The sequence below is a fragment of the Poromitra crassiceps genome (genome assembly GCF_964638095.1).
Source record: "Poromitra crassiceps genome assembly, chromosome: 20".
Lineage (NCBI taxonomy): Eukaryota > Metazoa > Chordata > Actinopteri > Beryciformes > Melamphaidae > Poromitra > Poromitra crassiceps.
Window position 1 is genome coordinate 18,746,530 of NC_139637.1, and position 10,000 is coordinate 18,756,529.

The 10,000-nt window shown below is 45.0% G+C and overlaps 1 protein-coding gene across 1 annotated transcript in view; it reads left to right on the forward strand.

The window, feature by feature from the left end:
- The window catches only part of LOC310794919 (collagen alpha-1(XX) chain-like), a 104,225-nt gene that overhangs the window by 87,749 nt on the left and 6,476 nt on the right, over positions 1-10,000 (forward strand). Inside the window, exons 19-29 of the mRNA XM_083656953.1 lie at positions 911-1,056; positions 1,188-1,317; positions 2,339-2,455; positions 2,686-2,832; positions 3,301-3,357; positions 4,208-4,246; positions 4,367-4,505; positions 6,257-6,399; positions 7,488-7,597; positions 8,721-8,879; positions 9,822-9,899. Of these exons, the coding sequence (XP_083513079.1) occupies positions 911-1,056; positions 1,188-1,317; positions 2,339-2,455; positions 2,686-2,832; positions 3,301-3,357; positions 4,208-4,246; positions 4,367-4,505; positions 6,257-6,399; positions 7,488-7,597; positions 8,721-8,879; positions 9,822-9,899 (1,265 nt within the window). The remainder of the gene's footprint in view (positions 1-910; positions 1,057-1,187; positions 1,318-2,338; positions 2,456-2,685; positions 2,833-3,300; positions 3,358-4,207; positions 4,247-4,366; positions 4,506-6,256; positions 6,400-7,487; positions 7,598-8,720; positions 8,880-9,821; positions 9,900-10,000) is intronic.

Here is a 10,000-nt window from a genome sequence, read left to right on the forward strand (position 1 = left end):
CCCATCAGCCCTCCATTCAAACTCTAGCCAGTGAGGACAGTCCTGCACCAGCCCAGTCTGGAGGTTACTGTTAAAGTTGGGCTGAACCCAAAAAAGATTTTCTTCCCCATTTTAGTTCAAATACCTGGGTATTCAGTGTGCCTATTTATTAATGTATGCAAAGAAAATCACAAAAATCTAATTTCTTTAGTTTTTCCACACTTTTTCACATCAAAAGTTCATTTTTCAAGATTTCATTCATAACAGTAATTTACAGTTTGCCGACGTCACATAGTACTATCAAATTTCTACCCACATTTAAACCAATCATATCACGACCGATCACGACATGGCAGCTGTCAATCAATCTTTATTTCAGGATAACTTTCTCCTCCAAATGAAGGAGAAAATGGCCGCCTAGTGTCTGTAATCTGGCAGAATTTCTAGCCCATAAACTAACTACTAACTTGGCCAATTGTATTTAACATACAAAATAAAGCAAACGGTAATGTCTAAGAATGCAAAGAAATTTTACTGGCTCGTTAAACTCGCATTCCAGGATAACATTAACGTAAGGTTAATGGCTCCTCTGAGATTCCAGGCGGGCGGGCAGCACTCATGCATCAGATTATCTGCTCCGTTCCACACACAACACGCTGAATCCCACTCGATTTGGGGGAGGAACACACCAGGATTGGCCAAAGCCAAATCCAGTCCCCAAAATTGTCAAATCAAATCATCGACATGCTACTATGGCCCGCCTTTCCACCTGTCATCTCAGACACGTTTTGTTTTTCCGTCTGAAACGTGACTCCGACCCACGCGCCACTTGGGCTCCGTTGGGTTAATCTCGTCTTTAACCACCTGCTACTCAAACAGCCGTGCCCTGGTCGTGAGTCTCCCTCTGCTGTCTCTTTGTTTGTCCCTGCAGTGTCTGGTGGAGGCCCGTCCACCGTGTCTCTGTCTGAGGAGACGGCGGTCAGCCTACTGGTCAGCTGGGTTCCCCCCAACGCTCACGTCCTCCAATACCGTGTCTCTTACACGGCGCTGACCGGAGCCGAGAGCCAGGAGAGCACTGTGAGTGGGCTGACATGTGACATCATCACTGCTTCAATCACTTTTTTCCCCATTCATCTTTAAACTCTTTCAACATTCATCTTTGAAATAGATGACTTGAGGTTTTGACAATGTGGGTCTGTTTCCTGCAGGTGTTAGTTCCAGGAAGTGATGCGCGGGTGGTGCTGCAGTCTCTGCTCCCGGACACACGCTACAGCGTTCTGGTCACCGCCGAGTACCGCAACAGAGAAGGAGGCAGCGGCTCGGCTCAGGGCAAAACCAGTGAGTCGGGTTCGAACCCCGGTCTGTCCCAGGTCCTTTCTGTGTGGAGTTTACATGTTCTCCCCGTGTTCGTGTGGGTTTTCTCCGGGTGCTCCGGTTTCCTCCCACCATCAAAGACATGTATGTTAGGGTTAATACTCCTGGCAGTGCCTCTGACCAAGGCACTGGCAACAGAACTGGAGTTGGTCCCCGGGCGCTGCACTGTGGCTGCCCACTGCTCCTAGTTCTAGGAAGGTTCCTAGTAGAGGATGGGTCAAATGCAGAGGATGAATTTCCCCATGGGGATAAATAAAGATAACCTAACCTAACCTAACCTAACCTGACACACGTACAGAAAGAGCCTAGACCAGGTTTTGCCGAAATTGACCCAGTGGTTCTCAAAGTGGGGTCCGGGGACCCCCAGAGGTCCTTGAGGGGGTTCCAGGGGGTCCCCAACAAAAAGGGCAATCATCTCTTTTCACTATAATTCCATCCATAAGTAACACAATGACAGAATGTAGGACTATTTGGTCATGGGTTTTATACACGTTCTTTAACAAAACATCGAAAAGCAAAAATCTTATCCGATGGGGACCCTGGGACAAAATCTGATCAAATTTGGGTTCGAGACCACTGGTTCAATTTACCAATCGTGTCCCCGGTAGATCATTGACTCTGGTGCTCCATGCTAACACTTTAGCATACACTACACTAGCTTGATCTCAAATGTGTGGGAAAAAAATATTAATTGTAGAAGGTCCAAAGTGAAAAAGGTGAGTAATCTTAGATAATATGATATAAGTCTTGACAGTTTTGTGTATCCTGTAAATATCCTTATGTTTTCATGTTTGTTTTCCCCTCTTGACTGTCTGTATCTTTTTCATTGCCTGCCTCTTCATCTGTTTACCTCCCATTTCTGTCTGTCTGTCTTTCTGTCTCTGTCTGTCTGTGTGTCTGTCTGTCTGTCTGTCTGTCTGTCTGTCTGTCTGTCTGTCTGTCTGTCTGTGTGTCTGTCTGTCTGTCTGTCTGTCTGTCTCTCCAGCCAGTCTGCGGGTGAGCAGTGTGAGTGTGGTCAGGTCAGACCACTCCAGTATCTGTGTGTCCTGGAGACCCGTGTCCACCGTCAACGGATACCGCATCGTCATCCAGTCTGTCAAAGGTGATTGACAGCCATTGGACAAAATGTGGTTTTGAAACAGCTCATTGCTGGAGCTGTCTCAGAAACAGCTGACAGTTAGTTCAATGGAGAATGCCCTACTTTGCTAAATGTGTGTGATGCATGCATCTCTGTTTGTGTGTGTGTGTGTGTGTGTGTGTGTGTGTGTGTGTGTGTGTGTGTGTGTGTGTGTGTGTGTGTGTGTGTGTGTGCGTTTGTGCGTGTGTATCTAGACAAGCAAACGAAGGAGGAGATCGTCGATGAGTCAAGCAGCAGTCACTGTTTTTCCAATCTGGAAGCAGAGACTTTGTACCGCATCAGCGTTCACTCTTGCCTCGGCACAGCAGAGGGCGCTGCCGTCTCCATCCTGCATCCAACAGGTCCAACGACGTTACCACTATAATATCTATAATACTATAATTAGTCTCTGTTTGATATTGAGCTAATCAGCTCCCCGTACCATATGTGATCTCATTCATGCACAAATGACAACACTGGTCCACAACTTTACTCATATCAACTCTCAATAACTGTCAATAAATGAATGACTTCAAAACGGTTTACAGCTTTCTGATATACTACTGATGTTCTAATGATACAAAGTTGGTTGAAAATCGGCGGAGTGTCCCTTTAAACACATTGTCTCGTGATTCTCGTGACTCCCTAGCATGCATACATACATACATACTGTACGTACGTACATACATACATACATACATACATACATACATACATACATCCATAATGTACATAGCTAGATAGATACATAGCTTTTGAACATAAATCAGTAATAATCTGTTTCTGTTGTTTGAGTGTGATGTGACTTTTTCCATCTGTTCCTTTTACAGCCACGGCTCCAGCCAGAATCCCCATCCACCCCAGGATGTACCCCATCCACAACGAAGGTGACTCGTAATCATTCAAAATCAGAATCAATGATTATTTTGATCATCAGCTTCCGATCCCCTCATTGTCATCTCCACAGCTATAAAATAGACAATCATGTAATTATTTTCTGAGTCATATCTAACAACACAAATTCTCAGATGAGATTCTTTGAGACACAATCTTTCAAATGGGGTCCTTGAACAAAAGCAAATCTTTTTGGGTGAGAAGAGGAGTGCCTGTTCGTTTAATGTGCCTGTCTAAAGACTAAAGGACTGGTTGCACAAAGCACCTTTAGTTACGATTTTCCTTAGAGTTCGAGTTAACATTTCCATAAAACAAAATCGGTTGCGCAAAATTCTTTAAGTCTTGTCTTTAAGTTTTCCTTAGACTTAGGGGACATTCAGACCAAAAGCGTTTTTGGAGCTGCCAGCGTCTTTCTGCAATTCATTCTCTATGTAAGGACGCGCTAGACGTGCTCCTCTATTAATGAACGCACCTGGCGTTTAAACGCTGGTGGCGTTTCGCTCTGGGCGTTTTAAAGCTGAAGAAGTTGAACATTATAGGAAAAGCGCGCTGCTCGTCTTTTCCACGAAGCCAAAAAAAACGCTCCGTGCGCTGTGTTTTGTGCACAATGGAAGCACCCTCGACATAATTTTCATAGCGTTCTGACTGAAAAAAACGCTTTGGGTGTGAATGTCCCCTAAAGGGTGTTTGGGCAACCAATTTAATTTTATGGAAAGCTTAATTTGGACTTTAAGAAAAATCTTAACTGAAGTTGTTTTGTGCAACCCGGCCCCATATTTCCCTTTGGTGGATAGTTTGCCTGCCTCGCTATTAATGATCCAACACTGCCTTCTTGTGTTCCAGTTTGTCCCGAGGTCACCATCAGAAACAGCATCGTCAGAGGTGAGGTGAAACTGTCTCCCTTCGCCCATAAGAACTTTGCATGTGAATTCCAGAAGCTGTTTTTGTAAAACATTGTGTGCTCGTTCCATCTGTGTGTTTAATGTGTGTATGTTGTCCCAGGGTTTGACATGATGGAGGCGTTTGGCCTGACTCGTCTTGCTCACTCGTCAGTGGAAGGCGTGGCAGCAGAGCCCTTTGTCTTCAGCAGCTTGCCCACCTACACTCTGTACAGAGATGTCCAGCTCACACAGAGCACCAAGTGAGAGAGACACACACACACGCACACGCACACACACACACACACACACACACTGTTTTCGCGCCACAACTAACGATTATTTTCATTGTCGATTAATTTGTTGATTATTTTCTTAACTGATCGTTTGGTCTATAACGTGTCAAAAAATTTGAAAAATGTCGATCACTTTTTGTTGCAGCTCTACTGTTTTCAGTTCTCTCACTTTCTCTGTTTCGTTCTTATCGTTTGCTTTTCTCTCTACACTGATAGCAGAAGCCTTCCCACAATGCATCTGTCCTGCAAGAAACTTACAAACCTCCCTAATTCCCTAAATCTTCCTTTTCATGGTTTCGTTTCGTCAAACGAGTGTGCTGCCGTTTCCCTTCGTCTTCCTTGACATGACTCCATCCCTCCCTCTCTCTCTCTCTCCTGCAGGTTCATCCACCCTGCTGGTTTCTCTCCAGAGAGCACACCATCAGCATGGCCTTCATCCCTCCCTCTCTCTCTCTCTCCTGCAGGTTCATCCACCCTGCTGGTTTCTCTCCAGAGCACACCATCAGCATGGCCTTCATCCCTCCCTCTCTCTCTCTCTCTCCTGCAGGTTCATCCACCCTGCTGGTTTCTCTCCAGAGCACACCATCAGCATGGCCTTCATCCCTCCCTCTCTCTCTCTCTCTCCTGCAGGTTCATCCACCCTGCTGGTTTCTCTCCAGAGCACACCATCAGCATGACCTTCATCCCTCCCTCTCTCTCTCTCTCCTGCAGGTTCATCCACACTGCTGGTTTCTCTCCAGAGCACACCATCAACATGGCCTTCACCCCTCCCTCTCTCTCTCTCTCTCCTGCAGGTTTCTCTCCAGAGCACACCATCAGCATGGCCTTCATCCCTCTCTCTCTCTCTCTGTCTCTCCTGCAGGTTCATCCACCCTGCTGGTTTCTCTCCAGAGCACACCATCAGCATGGCCTTCATCCCTCTCTCTCTCTCTCCTGCAGGTTCATCCACCCTGCTGGTTTCTCTCCAGAGCACACCATCAGCATGGCCTTCATCCCTCTCTCTCTCTCTCTCTCTCTCCTGCAGGTTCATCCACCCTGCTGGTTTCTCTCCAGAGCACACCATCAGCATGGCCTTCATCCCTCCCTCTCTCTCTCTGTCTCTCCTGCAGGTTCATCCACCCTGCTGGTTTCTCTCCAGAGCACACCATCAGCATGGCCTTCATCCCTCCCTCTCTCTCTCTGTCTCTCCTGCAGGTTCATCCACCCTGCTGGTTTCTCTCCAGAGCACACCATCAGCATGACCTTCATCCCTCTCTCTCTCTCTCTCTCTCTCTCTCTCCTGCAGGTTCATCCACCCTGCTGGTTTCTCTCCAGAGCACACCATCAGCATGGCCTTCATCCCTCCCTCTCTCTCTCTGTCTCTCCTGCAGGTTCATCCACCCTGCTGGTTTCTCTCCAGAGCACACCATCAGCATGACCTTCATCCCTCTCTCTCTCTCTCTCTCTCTCTCTCTCTCTCCTGCAGGTTCATCCACCCTGCTGGTTTCTCTCCAGAGCACACCATCAGCATGGCCTTCATCCCTCTCTCTCTCTCTCTCTCTCTCCTGCAGGTTCATCCACCCTGCTGGTTTCTCTCCAGAGCACACCATCAGCATGACCTTCATCCCTCTCTCTCTCTCTCTCTCTCCTGCAGGTTCATCCACCCTGCTGGTTTCTCTCCAGAGCACACCATCAGCATGACCTTCATCCCTCTCTCTCTCTCTCTGTCTCTCCTGCAGGTTCATCCACCCTGCAGGTTTCTCTCCAGAGCACACCATCAGCATGGCCTTCCGCGTGCTGCAGGAAACGCCCCGCGAGCCCTTCGCCCTCTGGCAGCTCACCGACAACGACTTCCAGCCCAGGATGGGAGTGGTGCTGGACCGTGAGTCACCTTTCTGCACCTGAACAAGCCATTCAGTCTCATCTTCAGTCTTTCATTTGACCAAGAGGGTCTCGAGGCTCTGCAACAACCTGCCCGAGGGGTTTAAGATCGTAGAATTACAATCAACTTTTAAATCACCTCTTGAAACCTTTTTTTTTTTAATCCAATTTCTACTTTATTGGCCATTTTATTATGACTTTTACTGCAAGAGGTTACACAGAGGAAGATCGGCTAGGATGAAAAGATGGTAATTAAGATAAGATGACTTTTCGATAATAAGGTTTTCAGCGAGAGGGATGGGTCCAAAGGACCAAGCATAAAATATAAATGTTCATTCTTTCATTCTTTCATTCATTCATTCAATTTGCTTTTATGTGATGTCTTTTATCATATTATGTTTGATTGTTTTTACCCTCTAGCAATTTGTAACGCCGGTTTTAAATTATTCCCCCCTTAGGATAAATAATGGAACTTCCACACATTTTCATTAAATTAAGTTTGAAGAAGGTCTTGTTTGCTTGCAATTCCTTCAATGACAATTTGCATAGATAAATTTGCATTTCTCCTGAGGATTTTACATATCAACACCTTAGCAAAGACTCTAGCCTGGTGAGCGGTGTGCGGGTGAGCGGTTTGGGGGTATAAAAAACCCAAACCCCCATACCATCCCCCCCCCCCCCCCCCTACTGCTAGTGACCTCTGTAACCTTATATGCCCCTGCTGTTTTAGGCTCAAACCTCAAGCATCTCTCTGCCCTACTCGCTCTCTCAACATTTAAATAATTAGGAATGGATTTCACACTATCCTCCGAAGATATTATAATACAGACAGACAGTGCACCGCATAACAATTTTCAAGAATGGATTAAAGAAAAAGCTGCATATTTCCTTCCCTGATACATTTTTTTTAACAGTTTACAATACATTATTAATGCTTTGGCTTGATCACAGATGTATGAAACATTTTGTCCATGTGGAGTCAGTGTGTCAGCTCCAAGTTCCTTTAAAGAAAGCAACAAAAGATGCAACAGCAGATGCCTGCTTTCTGCAAGACACCACTGTGAGTATCTTCCTCTGTGCTTACCGCAGCGACGACCAAGCATCTGGTGTACTTCAGTCTGGACTATAGAGGGGAGGTGCAGGAGCTGACCTTTGACCAGTCGCAGGTCCACAAGCTGTTCTACGGCAGTTTCCACAAGGTGAGACAATATTCAGCTCAGAACAAGGCTAGAAGGAAAATAGAAGTTTACATTTCTTAGTAGAAGAAATTGTAACTTTCATGTTGTCGATGAGGCTGACGATCTTTGTTGCGTTTCATTGCACGCTGTCACCCATCTTCCCTGTCGCTCACTCTCCACTGTGTACTAATAAAACAGAAATGTCAAAAGATTTAATAGTAAAAATAGTGATGATGGATAGGTGAAAGAGTAAAAGGGCTAGGTCTCCAGATGTTTATATATAGGTTTATTTAGGATTATATAGGTTCAAAAGCTTCTTACTGGATCAAATTCGGTTTTTAATTCCAAATTTCTATATATCGGAAAAGATACTTAATCTGTAAGGAGAGGCCATAAAATGACTCATAACTTGCCACAAATCATTTTGTAACGGTTGACATCAGGTTTTTCTTCATTATAACATTTTGGAATTTGAGTCACACTATGACCCAGGTTCATTATATCAGACGTTCTCAAATGTTTTTCAGCCAAGGACCCCTTACAAGATAGAAAATATACCGGGGACCCCCTCATTCTGATTCGTGATTTTCGGCTAAGCTTAATTGTTTCCACGGTAACGTGCTTGACTTTTAAATTGACAGGTTTGTTAGATTCCATTTTAGATTTTAAAGCATAAAATATTTTCGCTGAACTATGAAGCTTTTGCACACACAAAAAAGTTGTTATTTTTATTTTCCTGAAAACTTTTCGCGGACCCCCTTGCAAAGTGCCACGGACCCCTGGGGGTCCCTGGACCCCCATTTGAGAACCACTGCATTATATAACATGTTAGTTGTTCAATAATGAGTACTGATCTGGGGACCCCGTATGTCACAAGCCTACCACTACTTTTCCAATAGAAAAAGACAAGTTGTGTATGTGTGGGCGGGGTCAGTGTCTTGCTCAAAGGCACTTTGAGAAGGATACACTCAAAGTTGTTCCCTGCTGTTGACACTCTTCATCTGTTCAGATCAAAACATGTGACCTGTTGTGAAAGGATAGGACAAAATCATCGGTTGATCCGGGATTTCCTCTCATCGTGTATCGCTGTGATGACGGGCTGTGTCTATAAAGGCATGAATCCTCTCTGTTCTGTGATTGGCAGGTTCACCTGTCCATCAGCCAGGTGAGCGTGTCGCTGTCTGTGGACTGCGAGCATGTGGGCGAGCGGCCGGCCCGGCCCCTCGGCAACCTACCGACCGACGGCTTTGAGATGCTGGGAAAACTGGTGAACACCAGAGGACCCAACAGCGGATCTGCTCCGGTACTTTCTATTCTATTCTATTCTATTCTATTCTATTCTATTCTATTCTATTTCTCATGTCTGTGATTTTACTCTCATTCAAATCTGCCCTGTCAGTAGTGCTGAAATGATTCATCGATTAGTCGACCTCCTGAATATTAAACGATTATAATTTTGATAATTGATTAATGATTTTAGTAATTTTTCAAGTAACAATAACAAACAACTTGTTACAGCTTAACAAAGGACTTGCTTTCTTTTCTCTCACATATCATTGTCAAATTAATACTTTATTTGTTTTTTTGTCACTTTGGGTGGGCTCTGTTAACTTGTGACGGGCACGATTTATGACATCTTGTAGAGATTTATAATTCATAATTACAATAATTGTTACTTGCAGCCCTACCTACCTGTCAGTAACTTTTACAGTCTGCGTGCTGTCTGCTTCAGTAAAGACTCCCGGCCTTGTTTTTTCCTCTGGGTCTTTGCCCTGTAAAACAGCAGGTAAAACGTGCCCAGTCAAAATGGATATCCCTCAAACTTTCTGTGAATCTCTTGGCATTTTTATGGGGGGAAAGCCCCCCCCTTTCCATTTCAACATGGAGGCACTTGAGGTCATGAATTGCCTCTTTTCCTCAGCGCAGCTTAGCTTCTGCCCAAGCCCTGCAGGATGAGGATGCAAGAAAAAGATAATAATAATAATAATAATAATAATAATAATGGATTTTATTTATATAGCACGCTTTAAAATACAACAAAATCTCAAGATGCTTAAAGAGGTGCTTAAAATCAAATGTTTGTCCTAGCACCATAACATATCAGACACTTACTTTACTGAAGACAGATCCCATCTATAGGGCTTTACACACGTTTTCACGCACTTTCTCACACACATAACAGTGGTCACACTGTCCTCGGTGCTGTGGTCAACCTATACGACTGTTCTCTCTCCATCATATCCAGTTCCAGCTGCAGTCGTTCGAGATCGTCTGTAACACCACCTGGGCTTCGGAGGACACCTGCTGTGACCTGCCCGGCGTGGTCAGTCAGTTCACATGCCCTTTGCTCTGTCACTGTGTGCATTTTACTCACTCCACATTTTGGCTGTGTCCTGTGTGTATATATAAAGTCAAGCACTTTCA